This window comes from Numida meleagris, chromosome 2 (assembly GCF_002078875.1).
Source record: "Numida meleagris isolate 19003 breed g44 Domestic line chromosome 2, NumMel1.0, whole genome shotgun sequence".
Lineage (NCBI taxonomy): Eukaryota > Metazoa > Chordata > Aves > Galliformes > Numididae > Numida > Numida meleagris.
Genome location: NC_034410.1, coordinates 124,747,240 through 124,761,933, shown reverse-complemented (window position 1 = coordinate 124,761,933; position 14,694 = coordinate 124,747,240). Strand labels below are relative to the sequence as shown.

At 40.0% G+C, this 14,694-nt stretch overlaps 1 protein-coding gene across 1 annotated transcript in view; it reads left to right on the top strand.

The window, feature by feature from the left end:
• Positions 1-14,635, top strand: part of VIRMA (vir like m6A methyltransferase associated) — a 28,779-nt gene extending 14,144 nt beyond the window's left edge. The window contains exons 12-24 of the mRNA XM_021388409.1: positions 272-365; positions 502-1,046; positions 1,575-1,810; positions 2,400-2,652; positions 3,845-4,062; positions 5,779-5,911; positions 6,667-6,819; positions 8,487-8,647; positions 8,869-8,965; positions 10,186-10,352; positions 10,487-10,818; positions 11,686-11,829; positions 12,287-14,635. Coding sequence (XP_021244084.1) covers positions 272-365; positions 502-1,046; positions 1,575-1,810; positions 2,400-2,652; positions 3,845-4,062; positions 5,779-5,911; positions 6,667-6,819; positions 8,487-8,647; positions 8,869-8,965; positions 10,186-10,352; positions 10,487-10,818; positions 11,686-11,829; positions 12,287-12,444 — 2,691 coding nt within the window. The 3' untranslated portion in view covers positions 12,445-14,635. The remainder of the gene's footprint in view (positions 1-271; positions 366-501; positions 1,047-1,574; positions 1,811-2,399; positions 2,653-3,844; positions 4,063-5,778; positions 5,912-6,666; positions 6,820-8,486; positions 8,648-8,868; positions 8,966-10,185; positions 10,353-10,486; positions 10,819-11,685; positions 11,830-12,286) is intronic.

The window sequence follows — 14,694 nt, the reverse complement described above, 5'->3', positions numbered from 1 at the left end:
GTTTAGACATCAAACAGAAAAATACCTGTATTGGAAGTACAGAGTATAAAACATAGTCACTTATGTTTTTTGAAACAGCAGAAACTTAAAGTCTGCTCTTCTGATTTTGTTAGATGAAAACCGTCCTTCTGTGTAATTAAGCAGAATGTGTATAACAACCTGATGACTAAGCTGTTTGTTTATTGCAGTGGCAGAATATAAAGCAAGTAGTACATTTGGTATAAAGTCATTTCTTGTAATACACGTTTTTTTTTTTTAATTTTGTTTTAAGAACATCGACAGTTTGATGACCCCAGATGGCGTTGGTCTTCCTACGGCACTTCGTGTTCTTTGTCATGTTGCATGTCCGCCACCTATGGTAGAAGGTACGGTAGATATATTTCTACTGTTTAACACAGAAATCTTAGTTTTCTGATTCTTTTACTTAAGCGTGTCTAAAATGTAACTGTGATTTCCCAAGAGGAGTTAGACATTCAGAAATGTCTTTTATTTTCCATACAGGTCAACAGAAAGACCTTAAATGGAATCTTGCGGTAATTCAACTGTTTTCTTCTGAGGGAATGGACACTTTCATTCGTGTTCTCCAGAAGCTGAACAGCATTCTCATTCAGCCTTGGCGACTCCATGTCAACATGGGCACCACACTGCACAGAGTTACTACTATTTCTATGGCCCGCTGTACGCTTACGCTACTTAAAACCATGCTAACAGAACTTCTGAGGGGCGGATCTTTTGAATTCAAGGACATGCGTGTTCCGTCGGCACTTGTTTCTTTACACATGCTCCTGTGTTCTATTCCTCTCTCGGGCCGCTTGGATAGTGATGAGCAGAAAATTCAGAATGACATTGTTGATATCTTACTGACTTTTACACAGGGCGTTAATGAAAAACTTACCATTTCGGAAGAAACTTTGGCAAACAATACTTGGTCTTTAATGCTGAAGGAGGTTCTCTCCTCCATTTTGAGAATTCCTGAGGGTTTTTTCTCTGGACTTATACTGCTTTCAGAATTGTTGCCTCTTCCACTGCCCATGCAGACAACTCAGGTATCATTTAGATTTCTTTAGTTTTTAAAGAATTTCAATTCTCTGTAGCCCTTAGACCATTTTAGACCATTTCCTTAGCTGTGGGATAACACATTCATGAAAGGGTGGATTGAAGTTTTTATAAAGCATTTATATTCATATAGATTCTCTAGAGGTATGTTTCTGATGGGGGGAAAAGTTGGAGCATGTGTTTTAGTTAGTAGTTATCCATTTTTCTTCTCCAGATTATTTGGACTTCCATTGTATTACTGAAACAGTGGCTGGTAGTGGCAGCTCTCAGTGTACTAAGGCATGCGTCTTGAATTTGGGATCTTTAAGTAAACATAAAAGATGCATGACAGTCCATGCTCCCAGTGGAATACCTAACTTGTGGCTCTGTACTCTGTCATTCAGTGATATTAATGAAGATGGCATTGCGTTTTTTTGATGAGGACAATATTGGTACTTAGTATTTGTTTATGCCTTGTGGTGGAACTGAGGTTTTATGAAAGTGGAAAGGGAAAACCTCCTGTTCTTCTGTTCCTGCAGGTAATTGAGCCACATGATATTTCGGTGGCACTCAACACCAGGAAGCTGTGGAGCATGCATCTTCATGTTCAGGCCAAACTGATACAAGAGATAGTTCGATCTTTCTCTGGCTCATCCTGCCAGCCTATTCAGCACATGTTGAGACGTATTTGCGTTCAGCTGTGTGACTTGGCTTCACCTACTGCTCTTCTTATCATGAGGACTGTATTGGATCTAATTGTAGAAGACCTGCAAAGGTATCCTCTTTTTTCTGTTGGAAAGATTTCTTTAATGCACTGTTAATTTCTCCCAGGTTCTTGGGAAGAGAAAAATACTTTCATAAATGCTGTTTACCTATTATGAGCGGAATGAATTCTCAGTCCAGTAGTATATACTATGTCCTGATAATGCTTAATGTTGCCAGGGAATGCTATCATACCCGTCTACTGTTTCACACTGTGCATGTATGGAAAGTATTTTAGGAAGGCTTTTTTTAGGCTGTCCCTACAAAGACTTTTCTATTCAGTGACCTTTTTCTAAAGGACTTATCTGAACTAAATAAGTTGACGTTACTGCAATTTGCATATCAGCAGGAAAATATGTACATATTTGTAAGGTGGAGGAGATTGAAGCAATGAGTACTGTTTGTTTTAAATACGTAGTTAAATTCTGATGGAACTGAGAGTTGTTTAGTGAAAGTTAAAGAAAATGAAGTGTAAGAACATACACTAGGTGTTTTGTTTAAAATGTAGAATTTCGACTCCTGCAATAGTTGGTTTTCTAGTTTTTTAGATCACTTTAGAACAGCTTTTCTTATATATTCAAAGCGCGTTGATATCCTTTCAGCAACACAGAAGATAAAGAGAAACAATACACTGGACAGACTACTCGATTGCTTGCTTTATTGGATGCCCTGGCTTCACATAAAGCTTGTAAATTGGCCATTTTGCATCTCATCAATGGAACTGCTAAAGGTGATGAAAAGTACGGAGAAGTTTTCCAGGAGCTTTTGGCTTTAATGCGGTCAGTTGGAGACAATGTCACTCATCAACAAAGCGCAGAATACGTGACTTCCCTTCTGCAGTCCCTCTGTGATCAGGTATTTTTTATGGTTAATGCATAATGTGTTTTGACAAATTTTAAGGAAAAATTAAATGAGGTTATTTCTTAGGAGCCTTTTTTTCTCTCTTTCCACTCAAGAGGAAAAACCCATCAACGCTGTTAAAGCACAAAAAGTAAAAAATTCTGTATGGTTGGCTACTGTGACAGATTTGCTGCCAGTCCATCTGTTATTGAAAATAAATCACTAAATCACTGTGACGGCTGTTTTGTGGTCGTTAGAGACCAATGACACCGAGACTGTTCTCTCAGCTGAGGGGGATGTCGTTTCTCCTTACAGGAAGATTTTGGAACTTGGGCCACTGGCAAAACTTGTGCTGTCTCCATTCACTTTTTACTCGGTTGAATAATGTATCTCTTAGCAGTCTAATTGAAACCTCTTAAACATACATTTCCAAATCTGAAAACATACACTCCAAATATATGATAGATTGCTACCGCTGTTAGAAACCAAACCCCCCACATCAAAAACAACAAAAAAATCCCCCCACACAACTTACTAGAACAAAGTGAGAAATCTGAAAACTGATTCTTGGAGTAGCCCAGGTGGTTTCTCATTAGGTGGTTTCTCATTAGTTGTATACGTGGATTTGCATGTCATTATTTATCTTACCAGTTGCATGCGTTCGGTTTAATCCATTTATGCAAACAACTTCTGGGCACTGTTGGTTGGTAGAGATCAGTCAGCCACTTGCATTTAAGCAGGAGTCTTTGCATATGCAAATTCATTGTGAAAGTCAGTCTTGTGTTATGCTACATAAAACTCTAAGGGGTAGTAGATGTAGATTTCCTAAGTGGTGCTTACAGCGTCTAAATTTTGATGAATGTTTTGAGATTAAGGGACGGTTTGACTCCCTAAGGGAGAAGTATAATTCCAAGGATAAGATATTACTCCCTTACTGTCTGGCACGGAGTCGTGGCTTTGCTGTCACTTCTCACCCTTTGTAGCTTTTATGTTTTAAAAAAACAGTGATAGTTTGCAGTCCTTAACCAAATTAGAAATGGTACACTCGATTAATGTTTTGCTAGTCATTAATAACTGCCAAATATGGGAATAAGCTGATAAAGGAACAGTGAAAGAACCTAGTGTTTCTGACATGATGTGCGGTTTATATTTATTGCTTGTATTTCAAATGCATTTTTACTGTGTGCATAATAACCACTTTTTGTAGGATATTGCACTCATTTTACCAAGTTCATCAGAAGGCTCTGTGTCTGAATTAGAGCAGCTTTCCAATTCCTTGCCAAACAAGGATCTGATGCCATCAATTTGTGACTGTCTAATGGAAACATTAACCAATTCTGAGAGCAGTTACAGTTGTCTGCTGACATGTATCCGAACAATGATGTTCCTTACAGAGCATGACTACGGCTTCTATCACTTAAAGAGGTATGATATCGTAAGATATCTCTGACAACTTAAAATTATTAAAATCTTCTGCAATATGAAATCAGAGAAAGATTTAGAAGGCTTATAAATTCTTACTTCTCCATAGAATCATGAAATTGCTCAGGTTGGAAAGGACCTTAAAGATCATCAAGTTCAACTCCACCTAGTAGTCCTAGATGTAATAGAGTACAAAATAGTGGTGTGCTAGAATGACAACATTTGGTGAGAATCTACAAGACTTTACTGTTTAAAAAGGCAGAAGAGAGTAGCATTGGGAAGAAGAGAGACTTTTAAATAATTAAATGATCATGGTTTTAGTAAAAAAAAAAAAAAAAAGTTTTGAAACAGTGATTTTTCTTCTTGGTCACCATAAAGAAAAAGTGCCTAGGCTTTTTTATACTTTTTGTGGAAGTGAAATATCTCTTAGTAGAATCTGTCACATACAGCCCACTGAGCAGGGGGTCACCGTATTGAGTAAGATAGGCAAGGCTGGAGGGTTAGGGTGAGATACAGTGCTCACATCTTGACCACCTGGCAATTACGGCTTTTGAAATGGATTTTTTTTTGTTAAGCTACTTGTATGAATTCAGCTTTGCTTTGAACAAAATGTATATGTGCAGTGGGCACTAAGTTCTTTTGCCACTTCTTTCACTGTCCTGGATTTGGACCGGATTCTGTCCATTGAAGGTGAGGTGCAGAGACAGGGATAGTGCAGTGTATCTGGGGCACTGCTGATAAAAGGTTGCTCGAAGTACTTTTCTAAGCAGTGTTACAGAACTGTGCTGCTCAGACTTCAGCAAGCTACACAGCTTGTAAATGAAAAATCATAGAATCATAGAATCATAGAATCATAGAATGGCCTGGGTTGAAAAGGACCTCAAAGATCATCGAGTTTAAACCCCTCTGCTGAGTGCAGGATCGACAACCAGTAGACCAGGCTGCCCAGAGCCACGTCCAGCCTGGCCTTGAATGCCTCCAGGGACGGGGCATCAACAAACTCCTTGGGCAACCTGTTCCAGTGCGTCACCACCCTCTGAGTGAAAAACTTCCTCCTAACATCTAACCTAAATCTCTCCTGTCTCAGTATAAAACCATTCCCCCTTGTCCTATCGCTGTCCATCCTCGTGAACAATCATTCCCCCTCCTGTTTATACGCTCCCTTCAAGTATTGGAAGGCCACAATGAGGTCTCCCCGGAGCCTTCTCTTCTCCAAACTAAACAAGCCCAGTTCCCTCAACCTTTCCTCATAGGAGAGGTTCTCCAGCCCTCTGATCATCTTGGTGGCCCTCCTCTGAACTCGTTCCAAGAGCTCCACGTCTTTCTTGTGCTGGGCCACCAGGCCTGGACCCAGTGCTCCAGATGGGGCCTCACAAGAGCCAAGTAGAGGGGGAAAAAAATAAGTAGGTTAAAGGTGTTGTTGTTTCTGTGATTCTCTTTTCCTCCACAAGATGTAAATGCCATTCTCTGCAGGTTTTCAAGGTATTGCTGTAGTGTGTACAGTTGGTCTGAGTAGTCTGTGGGCAGCACTGGTGAGAACAACAGCTGAGTGCAGATAAAATGATGAAGCTCCAGCTTTGTAATCGAAACTCAATAATGATGAAACATATCAAATTCATTTTGTAAGATATGCTATTATGATGTTACAATGCAGTTGTCACAATGTATGCACTAATGAAGTGTTTTTTCTTCTTTTCTAATAAAAACCTGAAAAACCAGCTCTCTAAGAAAACACAGCAGTGCTCTGTATACTGTATTAAAGCGCGTCATAACTAGTTTTAGCAAAGACACTGGTGAACTGGCCTCTTCTTTCCTGGATTTTATGCGACAGCTTCTCAACTCTGATACTCTGGTAAGTGGCTATGTACTGAACAGACAAATTCAGCTGCAGTTCACTGAAATCTGCAGTGTGAGATCCATTCAGGAACTATTATTTCAGAAAGTAGATGTCTATGTAGATTGCTCTGCAAGGCTTTTCCATCAGTAGCATTTGAGCCACCTTTATTTTTTGATGGAATCTGTGAAAGTTGGGCAGAACACGTTTAATAAATAAGAGCTTTCAGGAGGAAAAAAGTGACATCTCGATCCTTTAGGATAAGTGACATTGGCAGCACAAAAAAAAGTCTAATAGTAGAATAGCTTCTTCTTAAAGAGGGCTTATGGAATGACAGTTTTACCTTAGTAAAAATCTAATCTGTCAGTTAGTTCATGGACTTTCCTAGGTGAGTGGCATGCTATTGCAGCCAGGTTTTAGATTCATTAGGATGTGTTAGAGAGTTGCTGCATTAACATGCACTATAGAAAGTATTATATAAATATAGTGCAGTGTATTAAAGCTATTAATGCATAGCATAGAAACAAGTCCAAAATAATTGCCAGTTCTCTGATACAAACCTCAGTTTATATGGGAAAAGACTGGATTAATCTTAATGCTGGATTGAAATATACTTTATTTAAAATACTTTGCATTATATACCTTTAGATCAGGAGAAATTACTCTTGTTTTGCTAGATTTCTCTAATGTATATTTAAGTTCTAAGGAGTTTGCAGTCTAGAAGTATAATGAACATTTAAGTATGCTTATTTTCCACTCTCAACGTTTTCTAGGGATGCTGTGGAGATGACGGGAGCCTTATGGAAGTAGATGGATCTCATCCAGGCAGAACACTGGGTCTCACCACTGCAGAGTTAAAATATCTGCTGCAGAGCAAAGAGGAAACCCCAGAAAACCTACTGCTTGATCTGGAAAAACATGTTATGGTAAAAGAATTTGAATAATCGGATTCATGTTGTAATCTTGTACCTGACTGTGCTTTTAAAGCAATTTAGACTATCCCTCTTTGATGAGAAGGGGGTAAATTTCTGTAGTGTACCTTGCAGAATTGCTCTTGTTTTAGGAAGTTTCAGGTAGGGTTGGGATTCCTCTGTACTGAGAGTGTTTACACAACATAAAAGCAAAGGCAACTAATTGTGTGATAAAAGGCACTGAAGGCACACGTACGAACACCGGAGTACCCAGGAGTCACTACTGGGGCTGATACTGTTGGTTGCTGTCATCAGAGACTCGAGTGGTGGATACATCTTCAGTGAATTTGTGTGGGACAGTAAGCTGGGGAGTGGATAAAAAGATGAACAGCGAAGCCTCAATTCAGAGTGACCTCCATAAACTCTTTAGGATTTGTTTAGCAGAAAGCTTGTGTGGGTCATGAGGCAAAACGCAGTGAGAGCAGGGCAACCCCGTGCCTCAGTGCGGGCTGGGCTGGGTGGTTGTGCTGAGTGGGAGGTTGAAAAAGACCAATGGTGTGTTGCTTATAACAACCAAGATTGTGTTTTGAGCAATTCTGGAAGGAGCTTGGACAGCAGGTGAGGGGACCTCAGTGTCTCCCTCCGTGGAATGCTGGTGAGCTGTCAGCTGGAGTGCTGTGTTCACCTCTGGCCGTCTTTACTCCTCACCAGTTCTAGGGAAATTTGAGAGGGTTCTAGCAAGGTACTCAGGGACCTAGAGCACATGTGCTATGGAGAAAGGATGAGGGAGATGGGCTTGTTTAGTCCCCTGAAGAGAGCTAGGGAGCTGTCCCATAGCTGCTTTCAACTCTTTGAGGAGAGTTACAAAGGTGATGGAATCAAACCGTTGTTCATAGCTTCAGCTGGATAAACCAAAGAGCCATGGCCCCATATTGCGGCTTCAGAGCTTCATGTTGACACTATGGGGGAGTGGGAGAGGGAGAATAAAAAACCACCACTAGAGTGGCTGTGGAATCTCTGAGCATTTTTTTAAGACTTGGTTGGATAAAGTTAGGGCTGAGCTGATATGGCTGTGATGGCCATATCACTCCCTTGCTTCAAGCATGGGAGTTGAACTAGAGGACTTGCAGAATTCCATCCATCTAATGTTTCTGTGGTTCTAATAAGTGACCAAATTCTAATATTCAAATCTTAGTTCTACATCATTGCTGACTGTCATGCAGTAGACACTCAATTTAGAAGAGTCCACAGAACAGCTGCTCCACACCCATTGGTCACTAAAGCCTTTCCATTGTGCTCTCCTGCTGTCCCTCATCCCTGCCTCCAAGTCAATGGTAAAAGACTAAAAGCCACAGCTGTGCTGAAAGAAGAGTAACAGACACTTAGGATGTTGGAATGCTCTAGCAGAGAGCTTTTTTATTGCAACGTGAGATTACACGGCCTGCAGAGCCATGTTACAGAGCTTGTTGCATCAACTAGTAGTGAGGAATGTCCTTGTGATGACTGTTTGTTTTGTGGCATACTGAGGAGCAATCTGCTGCTGTTTGCTTACTGAAGTGTCTCAGCTTCACTATTTGTGGACAGATGGACTGTTCTATGCAGTCTTTTTTTAGTAATTAACAAAAATGTGCTTCTTTCATTGAGGAGGGTAACAAATTCTGTCTTGTCATATGTTGACTTAGGATCATTCTAAGGAAGATGATGGCCTTGAATCCTTACTGGACAACATTGTTGGAGTCAGGCAAATGTTGGAATCAGCGGGCGATGCTTGTCCACTAAGTGACCAGGATGTAGAGCCTATCCTTTCTGCACCAGATTCTCTTCAGAATTTGTTTAACAACAGGTAAAATAGTTAAAAGTATGGGCTTATGGCCTGTGATTTACTTACAAAAAGGATCTAAACAGAACTGCTGTCTCTACTCTCTACTAGTACCAGCATATTTCGTTTCATGCAAGTATCAAGGATAAGGCAACAGCATTCGCCCCAGGTTGTGAGGTGCTGAGTATGCTTGCAGTTGGTTGTAGTTCATAAACAAGCAGGCATTTGGCATTTTGTTGTTGCAGGACTACGTATGTGTTGGCAGATGTGATGGATGACCAGCTGAAGTCCATGTGGTTCTCACCCTTTCAGGCTGAAGAAATAGACACCGATCTGGACATGGTAAGAAGTTTCATTAATGTTACTGAAGCAGGTTTAAAAATAAGGGTTAACCTAGGATAGTAGTGCCAGAGATTCATGTGGGCAAGTGGTTTCCGTTCTTTAAGCTGACCCATGTCAACTGACCCAGATGCAGGAAGGCTGACATTTGTTAAAGGGTTATTATCAAATGCCTTCAAATTGACACAAGCAGCCACAAAACTGGCACCTTCCACAGCGCTCTTAATGTATGAGTCATCTCCTTTAGAGGAATAGCTGTTGTGTCAGTCCTAACCTGCTTTTTTTTTTGTATTGCTGTTGGGGCTTTTCAGTAATTTGTGCTAAAGGTAGACTAAGAACATGATTTATTTTGCCCTTTGCATGCTTATCTTCTGTCACTGCAGTAATATTCAAAGAATCTGATCTCTGTTTTAAAATCCTTGCTCTCATGTGACAAAAGTGGGGAAAAAAAGGCAGTAGTAAATGAAACTGCGCACGGCATTTTCTGTGTAACTTCAAACTTGATTTTTGTGATCTGAACTTTAAATGTCACTTTGAAAAATATACAGTAACAAAAAATGGCAATTTTTAAATGAAGCAATTATTAGTGTCTTAGCTTCTTATGTGAGAAATAGCCTGTTTCTGTTGACTTAATTGCCCGCATTCTTTTTTAGCTTTACTCTTTCGTTGTGGGGCGGTTGTGGATGCCCCGTCCCTGGAGGCATTCAAGGCCAGGCTGGACGTGGCTCTGGGCAGCCTGGTCTACTGGTTGGTGACCCTGCACTTAGCAGGGGGGTTGAGACTCGATGATCCTTGAGGTCCTTTTCAACCCAGGCCATTCTATGATTCTATGATTCTTTCATGTTTACATGCAAAGATAGAAGTATTTTAATTTCTTAAGCAAAGCCCAAACAGTTCATTCGCATATAAAAGCAGCACTGATACATTTGTGGGACTGTAGTGTAAACAGAACAGTGTTTGAAAGTTAAGCCCTTTGTGGAGATTCAGTGGCACGAGGGCAATTTTGCTGCAGCTCTGCTGCTTTTTTTTTGTTGTTGTTTGTTTTGTTACCACTGCTTTTATTTGATCCACACTACTGCATTAGAAGGGGGAGGATGGCACTTTTTTTACGAGCAGAAGGAGCTGGGCTGGGTTAGGATCTTTGCTGATTCTCATCCATCCCCATGCATGTTTTCTTTAGAGGTGCTCATAATGACTGTTGTTATAAAACTGTATTTTTACAGGTAAAAGTTGACTTAATCGAACTGTCAGAGAAGGGCTGCAGTGACTTTGACTTGCAAGCTGAATTGGAGAGGTCATTTTTGTCAGAACCGTCTTCTCCTGGTCGGACAAAAACCACAAAAGGTTTCAAACTTGGCAAGCACAAGCATGAGACTTTCATAACTTCAAGGTAAGATGAGTTTAATGAGTTAACAGTCGGTGCGGTTAGCACAGTTATGTGTATTGTCAAAATGCCAAGTACTTTTAAAATGGCATTGTTCCAGTTTTTACATTAATGAAAGAAACCATGGTTTGTTATGACAGTGGAAAATCCGAGTACATAGAACCTGCAAAGAGAGCTCACGTTGTGCCACCACCAAGAGGAAGAGGCAGGGGAGGATTTGGACAAGGAATTCGACCACACGATATCTTCCGTCAGAGGAAACAGAACACAAGCAGACCACCCTCCATGCACGTGGATGATTTTGTTGCTGCAGAAAGCAAAGAAGTGGTTGCTCCAGATGGGATACCACCGGCCAAAAGGCCACCAAAAGTATCGCAGAAGATTTCTTCGCGTGGTGGGTTCTCAGGCAATCGTGGAGGACGGGGAGCTTTTCACAGTCAGAACAGGTTCTTTACCCCACCTGCTTCAAAAGGTATGCTTGCTTTTGTATTAGAATTGGGGTAAATGAATGCTAGAAATGCTTCAGTAATACTAGCCAGATTTTCCACAAATTAATCGTTCCTGGCATGAGACATTTCTGACATAGTGTATCTGGGAAAGAAGTCGTTTGGCCCTAGAAGAGGCTATCTCGTGTGCTGTAGAATGGAACCCAAAGTGCAAGTTCCTGTGTTGCCTCTCTGCCCCCCTCTCCTACAGAAGGAGTTAGCTGTTTTCTTTTTGATGTCACGGTCTTGTGTTTAGCAACTCTTGGAGTGTTTCAGAGACACAGAAAAATACAAAGCTCTCCCCCATTTTGATATAGTTGTTCGTGAAATCAAGCATCGCAGTACGCCTCTGGATTTCAGTGCTGCTTGAATAAAAGGATGGAAGATTTTGACAAGAGCAAGATGCAGTTTCTTTGAAGCTGGAGATACTAGCTAGTGTTAAACTTTATTCCCATGCAGACAAGGTTGCATTCCTTTCCTTTCCAACCTGTAGGTAAGACAAGTCGCCACAGTGGAAATGGAAAGTACTTCCATTTAGAAAAGTCATAAGTACTGGGATTTGCTTGACCGCAAATACTTGAAGCATTAGGGGTCTCTCTTTGTACAGCAGATAATGCGAGTCTTCTAAAACTTGAGATCACATGTGAAAAGTAGATTCTGTGCTATGCATGGAACCAGGGGAAAATAATTTGTAGGCTTTGAGTTAAAATACCGGGCGTATGCTAATGCGGAGTAGCTTTATTTATTTGAATGATGTAAATATTCTGTTTACCCGCTCTGAGTATTGTGAAGATTCAAGTGGAAGAACCGTGAGATTTGCTTTACAGTGTGTGGGTTATTCTCTCCCCATTTAGGAAACTACAGTCGTCGTGAGGGCGCTCGAGGCTCAAGCTGGAGCGCACAGAGTACGCCGCGAGGAACCTACAATGACAGTAGAGGTGGTCAAAGCAATTTTAACAGGGGTCCACTGCCACCACTGAGACCATTAAGTTCAGCAGGTACATGGTATTCATATGGGCATCGAACTATAGAAAATTCCTTGAATTTCATTTTTGCTTTACAAATGAAACCATGCAAGGATGCTGCAGACACCTTGAAATTCAGCAAATTTTTTAAGCATATATGAACAGTGTCACTGAGACTGTCAAATACATGCTTTCATACGAACTGTCCTGTAATCCGTAAAACTTGCTGAATTGAACACTCGATCGCAGAACCTTAACTTTGCAGTCACATTTTTGCAATTCAGTTGTCTTCGTAACTACGCGGTAACTTTAGAACCAATCAAAACAAAAATGCTGGCCTAAAAGAAAGGTGAAAATTAAAAGGAGAAAACAAACCCGGTTTGTGTCTCGTCTTGTTTTTGTTTCCTGTGCTTTCACAGCACCTGCTGCACCTAGGCTTTTTTTTTTTTTTTTTTTTTTTCCAACTGAGTATACTTTTCTTTGCTTTAAGGCTACCGACCGAGTCCTCGCGATCGTGCTTCCAGAGGCCGCGGAGGAATTGGACCATCTTGGACAAGTGCTAATAGTAGTAGCAGTGGTGGCTCAAGAGGGAAGTTTGTTAGTGGAGGCAGTGGAAGAGGTCGTCATGTACGTTCCTTCACACGATAAAATGAGACCTAATGGAACAGCCCAACCTCTGGACTCCTGTGAAGATGACAAAGCAAACGGAGGCGCTAAAGGACCAATTCAGAGCTGCTGGTATCTGGAGGACGCCAAGAGAATATTTTTGTCTGAAGAGAAGTTTTTGTTTGATACAAGACTTGAAATTTCAATAAAATTCAAGACTTTTTTTTGTGTACAATTGTATATTTTTTTTTTGTTCCTTTTGAAAGAATGTTTTAATTTTTCCGTGGACAGTAGACTATTCGGTAAAGAACCTCGTTGAGTTAAGCCTTGAAAGACTTCTGAAATATTAATTGTGCCAAAAGAAAGGTACAGATGTTTTCTGTGTGACTTATTACTGCAAGAAAATTCGATATAAATGGATGTAAGAAAGACAACTTTAGTTTTTTCTCTCAGGTTTAGAGCCGCTAGCCCTTTTTTCAGCCGGTCTCGGTTCTTAATGATTGAGGTACATCCATGAGCAGTTGTAGCAGGTGATTGAAGATTGACTGAAATTACAGTTATGTTTGTGTTCTTTCACGGATTAATTAATTTATATAGTTTTTTTGTACATTTTTGGTAATGTGATTAGACGCTTGAGCAAGGTCTTGCACCTGTTAAAATTCATAGAAAATCTGTCACTGACTTTGGTGAGAATAAGATAACATCCTAGTATTTCCTTTATAATTCCAGTTCATGCATTAGGAAGCATAAATGTTATTTTGCTGGAAAACAGATCATGTTTTGTGGTTAAACAGCAAGATACCCATACTGCCAGAGAGCCTGGAGGTAATTGGTGCCTACCCATCATCTGCTGACTTACGTAGCTGAGGAAAGGGCATAGATAGATGTGAAAACTGAACAACCACATAGTGAAGCAGTAATACTAAAACTTCCCTTTGAATAGACGGCTTGGATACTTGTTTCTGTAATTCATAGGCGGATATATTGCAAAGAGCAAAACTTTTGCAAGCAGGAATCATGGAGAAATGCTACCAGTAGATTCACCTCTAAATTTATTTTCATGTTATATGCATTGACTGATGGAACACCTCTGCATATTTGCATTCCTTCTCAATTGCATTGCTGGATGGAGTGAGGAGCAGTAGTTCTTTTTAAAGGCCATGTACTTTTAATATGAGCTCCACTGTCCATTAGCTGAACTTGACTTTCACTTATGCTTTGGTCTCTTGGCTTTACAAAAGTGCTATAAAGGTGTCTTCATCTAGTTACTTAAGGCTCAGTTATAACTTTGGACAGCTAATCTGCTTAGTATCATAAACTTGAGCAACATATTTCAAGTGTTTCTGAAGTATGATCACGCTTTAAGTTGAGTATTTTTTGGCTTTGTACTGGTTGGCTAAATCAGGATGGCTTTGACCCGAACCACAGAAGGTCCCTATTGAGCAGCTGTTCTGTGGGAGGCTCTGGGCCATAACATCCCATGGTTTGTGAGCTCATGAGCTGGCACAAAGTCAGCTGACATAACCTAAGGAAGTGGTAAGCTTCTACTGATGATTGACTGGGTGCACTTAAAGGGAATAATATTAATTCACAAAAGTGTTTTTGTCATTGTATAAGAGAACATGAACAAAGAAATGATTGGAAGTTGCACAGTTTTCTGAATGGTGAAAATGACAGCAAGATGATGTAATTTTACTAACGATGCAATTGTAATGACTAAAATGGGTGGAGCTCTCGGGCATTACAGGTATTAATGCTATTTTTTTAAGGAGTGCTGCAGTCGCTCCTTCAGTCCATGTGTTTAAGGTTTTTAATTTTTTGAAAAAAACTTTACTGTGTTTGAAACTAGCAGGGACATGAATCATTTGTTTTCTGTCAGGGAATTTGAAATGAAAAGTGTCAGGCATGGAATAAATATGTAAATTTACAGTATTCTTGGAAGTTTCAAATATATGGCATGACACACTAATCATTTTCAAACTAGGAAGAAACAAAAGGGTTGGTTAAGTTCTTTAAGATTTATGCAATCTGTAAATTTAGTTAAACTTGAAAAAGAAGTATGTCTTTTTTTTTTTTTGTTAATGAACTCTGTAGCCCTTTGATGCAAAGTGGTTCCTTTCTTGGATAAAGTCAACTTGAAATAATGCTCTTTATTTGGTTTGACTCTCTTAAACTAGAATCCTTCCACGAGTAAATAACATTCTAAGCATTAAATTTTGCTTTTTATACAGTGCCCAAAAATAAGTGTTCAAGTTCTGTTTCGTAACTGGAGCCAATGCCAGTGTCAAATAC